The sequence below is a fragment of the Phocoena sinus genome, chromosome 8, assembly GCF_008692025.1.
Source record: "Phocoena sinus isolate mPhoSin1 chromosome 8, mPhoSin1.pri, whole genome shotgun sequence".
Taxonomy (NCBI): Eukaryota; Metazoa; Chordata; class Mammalia; order Artiodactyla; family Phocoenidae; genus Phocoena; species Phocoena sinus.
In genome coordinates, this window is record NC_045770.1 from 24,082,632 (window position 1) to 24,101,123 (window position 18,492).

General features: G+C 37.9%; 1 protein-coding gene across 1 annotated transcript in view; it reads right to left on the bottom strand.

Moving 5' to 3' along the window:
• ATM (ATM serine/threonine kinase) overlaps positions 1-18,492 on the bottom strand; it is a 140,030-nt gene that overhangs the window by 9,854 nt on the left and 111,684 nt on the right. The window contains 3 exon segments of the mRNA XM_032640231.1: positions 3,228-3,314; positions 4,671-4,836; positions 6,781-6,930. Coding sequence (XP_032496122.1) covers positions 3,228-3,314; positions 4,671-4,836; positions 6,781-6,930 — 403 coding nt within the window.

Genomic DNA, 18,492 nt, shown 5'->3' on the forward strand with positions numbered 1-18,492 from the left:
TGAGACCAGTCAACGCATAGACTATAAGATATAGTAATAGTGGTTTTAAGCTACTAAATTTGGGGTGGTTTCTTATGCAGCAACAGATAATCAAAGAGATACACAGAAAAGTGTACAAATCATCAAAGTCATTCAAGTGTGTGGCTAATTGAGATTTTATAAAATGAACAAAACCATGTAACCAGCATTCCAGAAGCCCCGCCACATCTCTCTATGAATCACAAAACACCTCTTCAAAGGCTTACCACTATCCTGACTTCCAACACTATAGATTAATTTTATCAGTTTTATATTTTACATAAATGGAATTATACAGTATATATTCTATTGTATCTAGATTCTTTCACTTAACATTGTATTTGTGAGTCTTCCATGTTGAGTGTGGCTATAGTTCATTCAATCTCATTGTTATATAGTACTTCATTTTATGAATACAATAAAATTCATTCATCCATTCTCCCAACCAAGTACTCAACAAGATCAGGCGCGTTCAGGGTGGTATGGCTGTAGACTGTTTATCCATTCTATTTGTGATGGGGGTTGGGACTGTTTCTAATTTGGGGCTATTATGAATAGTACTACTATGAACATTCTTATACACATGCATGCATTTTTACTGCAGTGGAATTCCTGGGTCACAATTCCCAGCTTTAGCAGATAATGCCAAACAGTATTCCAAACTGGTTATACCAATTTACCTTTCTCATTTATAGATGTGTTTAGCATGGCCTGGACATCGGTTGGCATACTCCTATCTCTACTTTGCAGCTTCCATTGCACTGCCCTTTTGTTCTCATGCAAAATTTCTCTCCTCTATTGAGTTCCCACATTCTGGCTCTAACAACTCCACTCATCCTCATATTTATTATAACCCAACATCTAAGATTTCCTATCAAATTCATTGAATGTTGGTGTGGACCTAGCTCACGATCTTCCTCTCTGTCCTAACTCTGGAATTCATTCTGGGGAAAACCATATAATATTCTTGATCTTCTCTGTTCTAATGAAATTCAATTTACTCTCTCTTAGCAAACCACTTAGCAAAAACTTATACTATAGAACTTATAATCTCCTAAAACTGTAATTTCTAAGAAATCTTAAATTCTACATTTTAATTAAAACCTCTTCTCCTTCTACCCCTTTATTCGTGTTAAATAATCTTCAAACTCACTGAGATTTCTAGTCTTTTAGTCTCTCTTCCTTCCCTACTCAGCTCAGGGTATAGCCTGCAAAGTTGATTACTCTCACTAGTAACTCAAATCTTCTTGGCCCCTTGTTCCTCCACACTTACCACTTCAAACTAGAACTTAAATTCCAGGGATGCTGAGGGTGCTTGGAAGAAATCATATGATGACACTACAAATTTAGGATTATCACCCTAAAATGCCCCTTAAAATGCTTGGCATATCTTTTTTATTTATGCCTTTCTAGTCAGCCGTTGGTCTCATTTCCATGGTACCCACTTTTAAAATTTTATTGTTCTTTTAAGGCCAATTACCATCCCTCCAATTATTAGCAAATAAACATGCTTTCCAGTTCTCAGAGAAAACAGAATAGCAAATATAATTTCCCTCAAATTCTTTCCCCTCTAGCTGAAGACTTTCCTATTAGCACTCATCCTTTCTTCTCTTGGAGGAAAAGCTAACACGCTTCCAGTGTAAAGCCAACTCTACACCTTCACATACTTCATGATTTCCCTTGCTATTTCAATTATCTTTGTCTCTCTCCTGTAAGTATCTCCCATCTTAAGAAAGCAAATGAACAAGAACAAAAAACCCTCAAAACCAAAAGCAGTGGGGGGAGGGGACCAAATGTGTGTCTCCCATCTCTGCAGCAAATTTCTCTTCATTCTTCCCTTACTTCTAAATTTCTTGAAGAACAGTTTCACATTCTTAGCCTACACATCCTTAACTTCCATTTAATCCTTGCCTTTTCACAATCTTACTTCCTCCATTCTATCCAAAGTTTACTAAGATTAATTGTTAAATTCAAAGGTCTATTTTCAGCATTCATCTTATTTGACCTTTCTGTATCAGATACTACTGAGCACAGCACTTCTTCCTCCATGAAAATTTATCCTCTCTTGTCTTCCAAGATATCCCTACCTCTACTTTCTATGACTTGTTGGTTATTCCTCATTTATTTTTTTCTTTTCTGACTCAGCCTTTTTTTTGGCCTCACTGTGCAGCTTGTGGGAACTTAGTTCCCCAACCAGGGATTGAACCTGGGCCCTCAGCAATGAAAGTGCCGAGTCCTAACCACTGGACCACCAGGCAATTCCCAAGACTCAGCCTTTTTAATGCTGAGATTCCTTACAATTCCATCCTTAGTTCTCGTCATCAAGGATGACGTACAAGATTAGAACCTCCTCTAGTCCAATGACTTCAACTAAAATCTATTTGCTGAAAAGTTCTACATCTCTTACTACGTTCAACATCTTTGCTTTCCTATATATTAAACTGTCTACTTCCCCTGGAAATCCCAATAATACCTCAAAACAACATACAAAACTAAACTCATCAGTTTCTTATTCTCTACAAAACCTGCTGTTTTCCTTAGCTAGAAACTTCAGTTAGCTTGGAGTTCCCTCTCCCACTATTTCCACATCTAATATCACTGGTGCAAAATTACTACAAAAATGTCCCCCAAATCCAACTCCTGTTTCATACAACTTTAGTCCAAATCATTTCTTTCATTATCTTGTCTAAACTATTATAACATATCCTAATTTGTTTTCCTACTGCACAGATACTGTTCCCCAAATTATCTTTCCAATAATCAAATAAGATTATGTCCTGATTAAATGTATCTTCATTTACTTCCCGTTGTTTAACAGATTAAAGTTGAAACTTCTTGGCCTGGCTTTTTATAATCTAGTACCAATCTATACCTCAAGCTACTCAACTACATGCAAACTTCACTCCAGCCACATTTAATGTCTCACCATTCCTAAAACATGCTACAACTTCATTATTCCTCCCTTCATATCTGCTCTATCCTCTCTCTAGATTATCCTTTCTTTCTTTGAGATCTGGCTTAAATGTCACTCATTATCCAAGGCAGAATTAGCTACTCCCTCCAGCATCACTGTGTTTATGCTTTTTTTAAAACAATATTTATTGTTTTGATCTCTCTCTCTCTCATACTTGCAATATCCTGGTAGGCAAACAACATTTCTTGATGACCAAATATTTACTGAACAAAGAAACATATCTTTTGTTACTTACCTAAATCTATATGTACAAGTTCTGCTGACTGCTCATTTATCAAGATATTCTGTACATGTCTATCACCAAGTCCAAGTATGTAACCAACTAGAAAAAAAACAATCTGAAATTACTGATATCATCTATTTCTATAACACAAGTAGCCATAATTTCAACTAATACCACTGACTCTATATAATTTTTAAGTAGCTTAGGCTTTTTTGCCTACGTGAAGGAAATTATGTACATAACTGGCCATTTTCAGTTTAAGTCAAATCTTGCCAGCCATTTTCATCTATACTGCATTTTACAAATCCTAGATGATTTGCTTAAAAAGTTTTCCATTTACTAATAAGCACATATATTAAAATATTAATACTTCAAAATTGAGTGTGGTTAAAATTGAGACCCATTATTTACCAGGGCCAAAGCAGTGCACCATATACACTCAAATATTTATTGAGTATACTTTTAAACTGAGGCGCCTATGGGTAAATTCTTCATTCTTCAGTGAAACTTTCTTCTGCTTGATGAATTATATTTAACACAAATTAGTCAATAATTCATTTCATCAGGTATATATCCAGGAAAAACTACATTTCTGTTTTTAACACAGATGATAACATGTTTTAAAATGCTTTTAACCTAATGAAACACACTATAAGGTGTTACAAAAAAATAGTGGAAAGGGTGTCAGGATGCCTGGGGTGCACGGCTAGCTCTGTCATTAACTGGGCCTACTTTCTCGTTTGTAAACTAAATCAGTTGAATCAGATGAATGATCCTCACTGTAGAAAAAAAGAGGGTTTCATTATTACCTAGAAAATTTTCAAAATATACATGTCCTGCCTTCCTGGTGTATTGTACCTAAGTGATGAAAAGAGTGGTCTTTAATTAAAAAACAATAGATCACTGATATTCCTGTTAGTTCTCATACTCTAAGATTTTGTTAACTGCCCTAACTATGCCAATCTCTCAGAAATAAAAAAAGCCAAAATATATATTGTACACAGAATATTTAAATGTATATCATTATTTCTATTCCAAAACCAAAATTCTATTAAACAGAATCAATCTTTGGGTGTTAATATCATGGTATTATAGAGGCTGTATGCAAGAACAACAATAATTAAAGGAAATAACTTAAATGGAATTATCACGAGTTTTATTATTTTCCAAAGAAAAATCCCAGAAAATAATACATTGAGGGGAAAGAAAATAAGCCATATTCACTATTAAGCAATGAAGAAAAATAACCAGTCTTTATTTCCCTACCTGGAAAAAAGAAATTCTCTCCTGCCAAAGCTAAGAGCTACATTTAGTAGCTAAGAATCAGGATGAAAAAGAAACACAATGATCTAATGATGAAGATGGTCTGATTAACAAACACCATCACCACCACCATCCCCCTGTAACTCAGAATGTAGGAAGTGCTGAATCTACTAAAATGTATAAGAAGATTACCAATAGAAGAAGTAGCAACACTCCGAGTATAAGTCAATCGTTTCTCAAACCAAATAGCTGGATCCAAGAATTTTTCCATGCAGAAGTAACGGAAAACTGGTTGAAAATTTTGGCAAATCTCCATGAAGGTTTCATATTTCTCTTCAAAAGACTTTTTTTGTACATCCTTGAATAGATAAAATATAAAATTATTTTCTGAATATTCTGTTCAACTAATTTAACTGAAGTCTACTAGGAGTTTCAATAGGAAAATAGTATGATAGATATAAAGGCAATAAAAAGATGAACAAGATATTATCTCTACCCACAAGAAGCTAAAAGTCTGGTCAGGGAAGCAATTAATAACAAGCTATAATCCCTTTAGGGTTTTCATCTTAATTTTAGGGGAAGGTGGCATACCAACAGTGACTGTTATTTGTTTTAATTCAATTCTAATTTGAATGATTCTGTAAGCTATGTGGAAGTAAACACAAAAATGCCAAAGGTAGCTCCAGATAGTCTTAGGTGTATCCCAGCACTAGGCGTGTGATAGGAAACAGGAAAAAGAGAAAGAATGGAAAAATCAATCCCGGATGGATGGCAAAGCAGCTGACACATCTCAGATCTGTCCTTCAACATTTCCTTACTATATAATAATTTCCTGAAGCAAAGCACATCTACTTCAAAAGGCTCAATCCTCATCTATGGACTGATACTTCCAAATCTGTATCTTTGGCTCAGGTATCTTTAATAAGCTCCAGCCTGATGTGCCTCTCCAACTTCCCACTCAACATCTTCACTTGGATCATTTCCAAATCCAAACTAATTCACCTTCTCATCTTTGGCAAAACCCAGCCACTTCCTCTATTCACCAACACGGTAAATAGCTTCTCCACCTACTCCATCATACCAACCAGGGAACTGGGTGCCACTGATACTCTTTTTTCATCAACCCCACTTCTAAACAGCAACCAAATCATCTAAGTTTTGCCTCTTTAATATTTCTTATATGAACTGCCTGTTCTCCATTCCTACTGCTATTACTCTTAGTTCAGACTCCGCCTCATGCCTCTAGTCAGCTTTCTCAAAAATATAACCCTCAAAAATATAAGTGTTGTCAGAGTTTTCTAAAATGCCAATCTGATATTACTATCCTTCTCAAGGGTTCTCTATTGCCTACAGGATAGAGTGAAAATTTCTTAACATTTCATAACATTCCATTTTTTGACTAACGACTACTGCTTCAATCTCATCTATTCCTCCTCAAAACCTAAGCCTATGCTATCTTTACCTGCCTGTTCATGCCTCCTTCCTTTTTGCTTGTATGTTCCTCTGCTTGGAAAACCAATTCATTTATAAAACTCAGCTCAAATACCATCTCCTCTATGAAGTCTTTCTTGAATCTGATTCTCTCCACTCCTCCCTGTCCCAGGTAGAACTGATCACATCCTCCTCTGTGCCTACACAGTACCTTTCCATCACAATCCCTATAGTACTTTACCATACATTTTAAAAAACATATAACAGAAAGCACAACAAAAGAAAAAGTAAATGGATTTTAGAGTTGGACAGACAAGGTTTAAATCCTTGCTCCACTATTTATTAGCTCATTGACCTGGAGTAAGCAAAATTTTCAGAACTTCTTCTCATCTTAAAATGGGATAAGTATGATGGTGATTAGTCATATTTGTGAAGTCTCAGCATAGTATCTGGTAGAGAGGACACATTCAATAAATGTCACTGATTGGGTGAATGAATGTCAGACCAGATGGCCAGTGTGATGTGGCAAATGTCTTTGAATGTCTCTATTTCATAATGGTTTTTTTTTTGGTTCTAGTTAGTGTTTTGTTTGTTTGTTTTGTTAAGAATTAGCTTACCCCAAACTAGAAGCAAATTTGCATACACTGAATAATGTTGTTCTCATAGGACAAGGGTTGACACAACATAGTTTAAAAACCTTCCTTTTTCACTCACACACACTTTCATTCTGGTGAGCTTACTTTCTTATATTTACTGTCATTAACAATTACCTGATGAAATTAAAACTTTTTACATTCCATAATATTTGATATCAGTTTTAATAAGCTATTAGATAATCTTGCAATAACTTATATTTTTGAGTGTTACTCACCATCATTTTCTTTTGACACTGATAGGCACTGAAATCCTTTGGCCTGTATCTTTTATGAGCACCACTCTCATTGTTAACAAGAAATTCACCAATAGGGACAGTTCCTGTGCACCATTCAAGAACACCACTTCGCTGAGAAAGGGGAACCACCTGAAGTTACAGATTAAGTATGTTTTGATTATGGAAAGGCATTAAAGAGCATGTGATGATTATTCAACTATCAGAGTCAGTGTGAAGCATTTTTTCAAGTTATACTATTATTTTTCTGTCCATAGGAAGAAAGCAACTGAAAATAAACAAGCTCAAAGAATAAGATTTTCTAGTCTGCTGCATAGACTTCTGAGAACCTGCTCTTCTCTCAATCTCCATGATCCCTGAGAGGTCAATCCTGTTAATTATACTCATCATCTGTGACTGAGCCATACTTAGTTTGTTCCATTTAGCAGAGGAATTAACTTTGCTTTCCTATACTTTTAATGTCAAATTCAAAGAATTTCACTTTGGAAAATATCAAATGTAGTGTCAATTTTAGTATACTTTAATAATTGAAAGTGTATGCATTCTTGCTTCGGAGTCTCGTTAGCTTCACCAAGAGGAAATGTATTCCTAAACATAAAAGCAATTTTACTGGGAAGATTAAAAATTATGACATTTTATAAATATACATAAAATGTAGAAAATAATATAAACAAACACCCTTTTACCTACTAAACAGCTTTATCAAATCTATTATTATTCATATTTGCTGGGAAAGAGACAAAGCTCTCTTTGTACCCTTCACTGACCTTATGCCCCTCCCTACCAACAAGATGACTGCTAACTTGCTTATCATGTTCCTGTATTTTGGGGTATACAGTATTTTTATTTCAAAGCTATACATACATAAGTAATTGTAAGCTTTAAATAAAGAGTATTTACACTATATGTATGTTTCTGCAATTTGTTTTTTTCTCACTCAACACTGTTTTACCTTAACTGTGTTAGTACATTTAATCCTAAGTCATTCGTTTTAACAACTGTACTTTGTATAAATATGCCACAATTATCCAATTTATACAATTGGAATATTGATTAACATTTACATTATTTCCAGATTTCCCTGAAACACTGCTGCAATTAATTAATCTACTAATGAATATATTTCAGTTTCTCTAGGGTATACACATACCTGGAAATTGAAGAGCTGGGTTGGTCATTCGGGATACGCATCTTCAACTTAGTTAACCATATATTGCCAAGTAACTATACAAAGTAGTTGTACCAATTTATATACCCATTAGCAGAGTTTATTCTATAACCTCCCAATGTATTGTCAGACTTCTATACTTCGTCAATCCAAGAGGTGTGTAATAGTATCTCACTGTGGTTTTCATTTGTATTTTCCAGATTCCCAGTAGAGTATAATCTGATAAGATTTATTGGCTATTCAAATGTTTTCTTCTTGTGAACTGGCTGTTTGTATTCTTTACCTTTTTTCTTACCTGCTTGTCTTTTTACTACTAGTCTGTAAGAGCTATTCACATATTCTATATATAAATTTCTTGTTGTTAGTAGTATTATAACAATCCTTTTTGTGTTTAATGAATTTTTTAAAATTCATTTTCTCAGCCACCTGTCTTTACAGTATCTTTAATTCTATATTTTTAATTTTAATGTACTCAAGTTTTACTGTTTTATATTCTGTGTCTTAACATGAAGGAGGTCTTTCATTAATTTATTAACTGTATTTGTTGAGAGTCTATTATGTGTTACACATGGTGCTAGGGCACTGAGAATAGAGTGGCAATGAGGCAGATGAAAACCATGCCCTCATAAAGCTTCATTCTGGTGTCAGAACGTATACACTAATAGACATTTAATGATGCCAGGTAACAAGTATTAGAACAAAACATACATTTAAAAAAGTGAGTAATAGAGACGTGGTCAGAGAAGGCGTCTCTGAAGAGGTAACATTAGAGAAAAACCTGAAAGAATAATAATTCATGCAAAGATCTGAGGGAACAGTATTCCAGGCAGAGGGAAGTGAAAAGCCCTGAAGTGAAACAAAATTAGGATATAGGGAATAAGATGTTTCTGTCTTAAGTCACCACTCCCCCCACCTCCTTGCCTGCACACATACTCCTACTCTCTTCTGCCCACTCTGCCCTTCCCCTGAAATGGTCCTCTACAGCTGTGATTCCAGAGCAGGGCTCATGTTCCTCTCATGGAGGCTCTACCCCAGCTTTTACAGTGTCTGGGACTTGAACCCTTTACGACTGTCCTCTCTAGATGAGTAGGCTCAGGGCCAGCACCCTGTCTCCAATATGCCAAAATGAGGCTAGTTCTGGATGAGCTAGCTGGTGGGGCTCAGCCTTAGGAACATACTGCTGCTCAGATCCTAAGGCTAAGCCCTGGATGTTCACAGGCCCAGGTCCTGGAGGCTGTAGAACAGAAGCCATGCCCTGAAGTTACTGAGAGGGGCCCTTGCAAAAGGCTTGTGCTTTAAAGCCTTTTTCAGGCTTCTTTCTGCTCTGTGTCCACCCACTCTGATTAAGGGGGTGAGTGGAAGGGCTTGCCAAGGATCATGGACACAGGGTAGGACCTGGTACCATGGGTTTCAGGCTACTTATCAATTTTCTTATAGGAGCACAGTCAGAGGCAGATGAGGCGGGGCAGAGAGGGCTGGTCCCTCCTTTCCTCTCAAACTCCCTCAGATGTTAAATTGTCTCCAGCAGCGGAAGAAGGACAGTGACTGTGAATCTCACGCTGTGTATCCTTCCTGAGCCTCTGCTCACTCTCAGGGCCAAGAGGCTCCCAAAATGGAGCCCTCTCTTTAGAAGCAGGGCCATAATCTGAGGAGCAGTGCTGGATTACAGGCATTTTAGTAAGCAACGATTAAACAGGTTCTGGCTGCCTGTTAATGCGGTGAGGCCTCCTAATTGGGTACAGTGAAAAACAAGCTAGAAGAACCCTGGCCCAGAAGACTCTGTTTGCTCCAATAAGTCACAGTGACCCTGTGGGTGACGGCCTTGTGTTGAGGGGCCACTGGGAGTTGGTGCCCAAGCCTCTCCCTATTCTGTGCCCTGGTGGCACTGGAGCTTCTTCCTGCCCTCAGCCTGGGCCTTCCCCAGTGGTGTTAAAGATAAGCATGATTCCTCTATCTTTAGCTCTTTTCATTCTCTAAAAATGTACTTAACAGTTTGCATTATAATTGTGTGTCTGTTTCCCCTGGTGAGCTCCTTAAGAACTAGGACTATGTTTTATTACTTTTATATCCCCAGCACCTACTAGAGTATCTAACACAACACTAGGCATGTAAATAAACAATTATTGAACAAATGAATGAACAGATCTCATAGCCTTTCCAACCGATTTTCCTTCCTGCTTAAGTAGCTCTAAATGCCTTCCTTCCAGAAAACCCAGCCCTATCTTTGAGCTAGCTGTGACCCCTAATGCTTGATCACATTAACATTCTTGCCTCCTAGTATATTCCATCAAAGATATCTTTTCCAAAATTACTCTCTATTAATATCTAGTTACGGGGAAAAAAATCAAACCCTTGCCTTTTGTTAAGAGACTGATCTAGAAAGGACCAGGTTGGTTTTTTTCTATCTCATTTCAGAATTCAACTGTGATGTTGGTTGATGTAAAAACAGTTGAATTCAAGTTTCAAAAGGCAAATGGCAGTGTTTCCTCCGGTACTAAGATTCCCTGGAATAGCCTATTTAATCTGAGTATTTTGCCTGGGCGTCACAAAAAATGATTGATGACTATTTTCTCAAATTACCTCAAGGTACATAGCTAGTACCATCCTAGATACATAGAAATGAAGTTAATTCATTAAATACAGTGAATGCCTTAGGGAATTACGACTTCTCTCCCAGAATCCTGACTGAGAAGGAAGATATATCACAAAGAAGAAAAATTATTTATTGGCATAAGGCATAATGAAGAATTAAGTACAAAGCTTCTTTCTGCACGTAAATATTGTTTATATAAGACTTTGATTTTAAAAAGTGAATCCTCTCATATCTAAGACTTTAGAATAGTTGTTCAATATACTTTCTAAAAATGTAGTTTTGGTAGAGATAAATTAGTCCAGTCACATGATTCTAGTTATCAGAGGGCTATGTCTCAGCGTCAGCACATACAATAAGAACTTTGTCTTCCTTCATCTCCCATGTGATTCTCTCTGATGAAAGGTATCTGGTATGCCTCAATATACAGGTCTCTCCTTTTGAGGTTGTATACTGACATCTGGGTACCAAGAGCTAATTTCAGGAAGTCAATGACCCTTCTTGTTGACACAATGATCACAGGACACCTGAATGCCAGATTGGGAATGACTCCACAGAAGACCTGGACTAGGCAGACTGCTTCCCTACATACACTATAGAACTTCCAGGAACATTAACTGAAATCAAGAACAACTAGCAATATAGTTATAACATAACTTTCACATTCTTGGAGTAATCTCAAAATAACATATATCTATTGGCCCAGTATTATAATTCTAAACAATAAAGTCAAACCTAAACTCTCATATTAAGTGGTTATTTTTTAATATTCAGATGTGTAACATTAAATAACTCCACTATTTAATCGGTAAAATAGTTCTCTGTAAAAATCAGATATTTAAAAAGTCATAAAGTAGAAATAGAGTTTAGTCATTTCTGCCTTCAAAATATTTTAGATTAGGGCGTTCTCTCTCTCATGCTTTATAGCAATGAACTTTGGAAGCTAAACTGTGTTACTTGCTTGGAAACCTGAGTGGCTTTCTGAAAACAACAGGGGAGCTTAGAGCCCAAACTTTTTGCAACACATTGTATCCCAGTTCTTCAGTCATCATCTATGCTATCTAAAAGTCTGGCATTTAGAGCATAAAAATTTTCTTTCATTCATGTTACTGAATATCTGCCCTCTAAAATCGTTAAAGTACCTGCCACATTAAAGTACCTGGACAGTTAACAGCTCATCAACTTTGTCCTATAATTAAGCTAGATCAAATGATAGCAAAGTAACTAGACTGGTGGGTCTAAAAGTACGGTTCCTGAAACACTGCTGCATCAGCATCACTTGATACCTGGCTAGAAATGCATATTTTCAGGCTCCATCCTAGAATTAGAAATTCTAGGGGCTCAGCATCTGTGTTTTTTTTTTTTTTTTTTTTCCCGGTACGTGGGCCTCTCACTGTTGTGGCCTCTCCTGTTGCGGAGCACAGGCTCCGGACGCGCAGGCTCAGCGGCCATGGCTCACGGGCCCAGCCGCTCTGCAGCATATGGGATCTTCCTGGACCGGGGCATGAACCCGTGTCCCCTGCATTGGCAGGCGGACTCTCAACCACTGCGCCACCAGGGAAGCCCAGCATCTGTGTTCTAACAAACCCTTCCAGGGATTACAATGCCTGCTAAATTTGAACAGCACTGATCTAAACCACACCAAAGAAGTCCTTCTGCAGAATAGATCTCACAGATCTTTTTTAAACTTCTGCTCTTAGCATTCCATAAGAACTTGTTTTGTTGTTAACTGCTAATAGAAAGCATCAGTTATATTAGTTAATATCCTACAAAGTTTCACATGACAAATTTCTCACAAACTTGAAGGTATTACGAAAAAGTGTACTTTTCTTCACGCTTTCCCACCCCTCAACCTCACCCAACTAACAAGTGAGTTTTATATTTCTATTTCTGTAGGCAATTAAGAAGCTCTAAAAAAGTTCAGTTTTCAATTACAATAGCCTGACTCAATCAGAATTTTGGAGGGTAGATCTAATTTCTTTTTCCCTACTCCCCTAACTATTTGGTGTTTTTAGTTTAACAATTATTTTTATAATTTAAAAAAATGTTCATTTAGGGCAATTCAAAATATACTAAAAAGCAGGTATTACCCATAATCTCATCATACCCAGAGTTAATAGCATTTTTAGGCTTATTCAGGAACTTCCTAAAAGTCAAAGCTATATACTGATTTCTTATAAATGTATATATAAACATCCATTTCAAGGCTATTAATCTATTTTTATGTCATGAACTATATCATCTTCATTACTAAAGCTTTACCATTCACTTTCATATGATTAGATAGAGTCCACTTTCACCTGTTGCCTTTATCAAAGACATTTCCGTCATTCTCACCGATGTATTTTTCAAGATAAACTTTTAAATCATGTTTCCATGATATAAAAATTTTTACTGGAATTTCATTGTCTATGAATTAATTAGAAATGAGCTGACATTTTTCACTGCCTTCCCATTTAAGACATGGGACTTCTCCCTTATCCTAGTTTTCCTTTATTCTTTCTTGTCACAGTTTTGTAATTTTATTTTATACAGTCTTGCATGATTCTTATTAACATTAATCCTAGGCAGTTCACTCACATTATATTATTGTGAAAGGGACTTTTTTCTATTATATTTTTAAACTAGTCTTAGTTGATGGTTGGGATACCTCGAGGTTAAGTGGGGTTAACTCACTAGAGAAAATAAACACTTGTGGTATATACCATTTTGCAGGTTTAAGAAACAGATATGGGACTATCATAAAAGTGTATCTGAAAGGTTGCTTCTCTGCTATATAGTAATTTATTTATATCTTCACAGAAATAGAAACAACGAATAAATAAATAAGCCTTGTTACAGCAGTAACATAAGAATAAAGGGCAAATAGGAGATACAGGAATGAAACCAGAAAGGAACACCTACAAAAAACAGGCCCTTTGGGGGAAAGGGGGAAGATGGCGGAAGAGTAAGACACGGAGATCACTTTCCTCCCCACAGATACATCAGAAATACATCTACACGTGGAACAACTCCTACAGAACACCTACTGAACGCTGGCAGAAGACCTTAGACCTCCCAAAAGGCAAGAAACTCCCCACGTACCTGGGTAGGGCAAAAGAAAAAAGAAAAAACTGAGACAAAAGAATAGGGACGAGACCTGCACCAGTGGGAGGGAGCTGTGAAAGGAGGAAAGGTTTCCACACACTAAGAAGCCCCTTTGCGGGTGGAGACTGCGGGTGGCAGAGGGGGAAAGCTTCAGAGCCACGGAGGAGAGCACAGGAGAGGGGTGCGGAGGATAAATCGGAGAGATTCCCATAAGAGGATTGGGACCGACCGGCACTCACCAGCCCGAGAGGCTTGTATGCTCACCCGCCGGGGCGGGAGGGGGCTGGGAGCTGAGGCTCGGGCTTCAGTTGGATCGCAGGGAGATGACTGGCGGGGTGAACACAGCCTGAAGGGGTTAGTGCACCACAGCTAGCCGGGAGGGAGTCCGGGGAAAAGTTTGGACCTGCCAAAGAGGCAAGAGACGTTTTCTTCCCTCTTTGTTTCCTGGTGCGCAGGGAGAGGGGATTAAGAGCGCTGCTTAAAGGAGCACCAGAGACCAGCACGAGCCGCGGCTATCAGCGCGGACCCCAGAGATGAGCATGAGACACAAAGGCTGCTGCTGCCACCGCCACCAAGAAGCCTGTGTTCGAGCACAGGTCACTATCCACACCTCCCTTCCGGGGAGCCTGTGCAGCCCGCCACTGCCAGGGTCCCGGGATCCAGGGACAACTTCCCCGGGAGAACGCACGGCGCGCCTCAGGCTGGTGCAACGTCCCGCTGGCCTCTGCAGCCGCAGGCTCGCCCCGCACTCCATGCCCCTCCCTCCCCCCGGCCTGAGTGAGCCGGAGCCCCCGACTCAGCAGCTCCTTTAACCCCGTCCTTTCTGAGCGAAGAACAGAAACCCTCCAGGGACCTACACACAGAGGCGGGGCCTAATCCAAAACTGAGCCCCGGGAGCTGTGCCAAAAAAGAAGAGAAAGGGAAATCTCTCCCAGCAGCCTCAGAAGCAGCCGATTAAATCTCTGTAATCAACTTGATGTACCCTGCATCGGTGGAATACCTGAATAGACAACGAATCATCCCAAATTGAGGAGGTGGACTTTGAGAGCAAGATTTATTATTTTTTCCTCTTTTCCTCTTTTTGTGAGTGTGTATGTGTATGCTTCTGTGTGAGATTTTGTCTGTATAGCTTTGTTTCACCATTTGTCCTAGGGTTCTGTCGGTCCATTTTTTTTTTTGACTTAAAAAAATTTTTTTTCTTAATAATTATTTTTTATTTTAATAACTTTATTTTATCTTACTTTATTTTGTTTTATCCTCTTTCTTTCTTTCTTATTTTCTTTCTTCCTTCCTTCCTCCCTCCCTCCCTCCCTCCTTTCCTTCCTTCCTTCCTTTCAACTTTTTCTCCCTTTTATTCTGAGCCATGTGGATGAAAGGCTCTTGGAGCTGCAGCCAGGAGTCAGTGCTGTGCCTCTGAGTTGGAAGAGCCAAGTTCAGGTCACTGGTCCACAGGAGACCTCCCAGCTACACATAATATCAAATGGTGAAAATCTCCCAGAGATCTCCATCTCAACACCAACACCCAGCTTCACTCAACGAACAGCAACCTACATTGCTGGACACCCTGTGCCAAATAACTAGCAAGACAGGAACACAATCCCACCCATTAGCAGAGAGGCTGCCTAAAATCATAATAAGGCCACAGACACCCCAAAACACACCACCAGACATGCACCTGCCCACCAGAAAGACAAGATCCAGCCTCATCCAACAGAACAGAGGCACTAGTCACCTCTACCAGGGAGCCTACACAACCCACTGAACCAACTTTAGCCACTGGGAACAGACACCAAAAACAACAGGAACGACAAACCTGCAGCCTACGAAAAGGAGACCCCAAACACAGTAAGATAAGCAAAATGAGAAGACAGAAAAACACACGGCAGATGAAGGAGCAAGATAAAAACCGACCAGACCTAACAAATGAAGAGGAAATAGGCAGTCTACCTGAAAAAGAATTCAGAAAAATGACAGTAAAGATGATCCAAAATCTTGGAAACAGAATAGAGAAAATTCAAGAAACATTTAACAAGGACCTAGAAGAACTAAAGAGGAAACAAGCAACGATGAACAACACAATAAGTGAAATTAAAAATACTCTAGAAGGGATCAGTAGCAGAATAACTGAGTCAGAAGAACGGATAAGTGACCTGGAAGATAAAATAGTGGAAATAACTACTGCAGAGCATAATAAAGAAAAAAGAATCAAAAGAACTAAGGACAGTCTCAGAGACCTCTGGGACAACATTAAACACACCAACATTCAAATTACAGGGGTCCCAGAAGAAGATGGGAAAAAGAAAGGGACTGAGAAAATATTTGAAGAGATTATAGTTGAAAACTTCCCTAATATGGGAAAGGAAATAGTTAATTAAGTCCAAAAAGCACAGAGAGTCCCATACAGGATAAATCCAAGGAGAAACACGCCAAGACACATATTAATCAAACTGTCAAAAATTAAATACAAAGAAAACATATTAAAAGCAGCAAGGGAAAAACAACAAACAACACACAAGGGAATCCCCATAAGGTTAACAGCTAATCTTTCAGCAGAAACTATGCAAGCCAGAAGGAACTGGCAGGACATATTGAAAGTGATGAAGGAGAAAAGCCTGCAACTAAGATTACTCTACGCAGCAAGGATCTCATTCAGATTTGATGGAGAAATTAAAACCTTTACAGACAAGCAAAAGCTGAGAGACGTCAGCACCACCAAACCAGCTTTACAACAACTGCTAAAGGAACATCTCTAGGCAAGAAACACAAGAGAAGAAAAGACCTCCAATAACAAACCCAAAACAATTAAGAAAATGGGAATAGGAACATACATATCGATAATTACCTTAAATGTAAATGGATTAAATGCTCCCACCAAAAGACACAGACTGGCTGAATGGATACAAAAACAAGACCCGTATATATGCTGTCTACAACAGACCCACTTCAGACCTAGAGACACATACAGACTGAAAGTAAGGGGATGGAAAAAGATATTCCATGCAAATGGAAACCAAAAGAAAGCTGGAGGATCAATTCTCATATCAGACAAAATAGACTTTAAAACAAAGACTATTAGAAGAGACAAAGAATGACACTACATAATGATCAAGGGATCGATCCAAGAAAAAGATATAACAATTGTAAATATTTATGCACCCAACATAGGAGCACCTTAATACATAAGGCAAATACTAACAGCCAGTAAAGGGGAAATCGACAGTAACACATTCATAGTAGGGGACTTTAACACCCCATTTTCATCAATAGACAGATCATCCAAATTGAAAATAAATAAGGAAAAACAAGCTTTAAATGATAGATTAAACAAGATGGACTTGTTTGATGTTTGGTGTTTATAGGACATTCCATCCCAAAAAAACAGAATACACATTTTTCTCAAGTGCTCATGGAACATTCTCCAGGATAGATCATATCTTGAGTCACAAATCAAGCCTTGGTGAATTTAAGAAAATTGAAATTGTATCAAGTATCTTTTCCGACAACAACGCTATGAGACTAGATATCAATTACAGGAAAAGATCTGTAAAAAACAAAACACATGGAAGCTAAACAATACACTACTTAATTATGAAGTGATCACTGCAGAAATCAAAGAGGAAATCAAAAAATACCTAGAAACAAATGACAGTGGAGACATGATGACCCAAAAACCTATGGGATGCAGCAAAAGCAGTTCTAAGAGGGAAGTTCATAGCAATACAATCCTACCTTAAGAAACAGGAAACATCTCGAATAAACAACATAACCTTGCACCTAAAGCAATTAGATAAAGAAGAACAAAAACACCCCAAAGTTAGCAGAAGGAAAGAAATCATAAAGGTCAGATCAGAAATAAATGAAAAGGAAATGAAGGAAACGATAGCAAAGATCAATAAAACTAAAAGCTGGTTCTTTGAGAAGGTAAACAAAATTGATAAACCATTAGCCAGACTCATCAAGAAAAAAAGGGAGAAGACTGAAATCAATAGAATTAGAAATGAAAAAGGAGAAGTAACAACTGACATTGCAGAAATACAAAGGATCATGAGAGATTAATACAAGCAACTCTATGCCAATAAAATGGACAACCTGGAAGAAATGGATAAATTCTTAGAAATGCACAACCTGCCAAGACTGAATCAGGAACAAATAGAAAATATGAACAGACCAATCACAAGCACTGAAATTGAAACTGTGATTAAAAATTTTCCAACAAACAAAAGCCCAGGACCAGATGGCTTCACAGGCAAATTCTATCAAACATTTAGAGAAGAGCTAACACCTATCCTTCTCAAACTCTTCCAAAGTATAGCAGAGGGAGGAACACTCCCAAACTCATTCTACGAGACCGCCATCACCCTGACACCAAAACCAGACAAAGATGTCACAAAGAAAGAAAACTACAGGCCAATATACTGATGAACACAGATGCAAAAATCCTCCACAAAATACTAGCAAACAGAATCCAACAGCACATTAAAAGGATCCTACACCATGATCAAGTGGGGTTTATTACAGGAATGCAAGGATTCTTCAATATATGCAAATCAATCAATGTGATAAACAATATTAAGAAATTGAAGGAGAAAAACCATATGATCATCTCAATAGATGCAGAGAAAGCTTTCAAGAAAATTCAACACCCATTTATGATAAAAACCCTGCAGAAAGTAGGCATAGAGGGAACTTTCCTCAACATAATAAAGGCCATATATGACAAACCCACAGCCAACATCATCCTCAATGGTGAAAAACTGAAAGCATTCCCACTAAGATCAGGAACAAGGCAAGGTTGCCCACTCTCACCACTCTTATTCAACATAGTTTTGGAAGTTTTAGCCACAGCAAT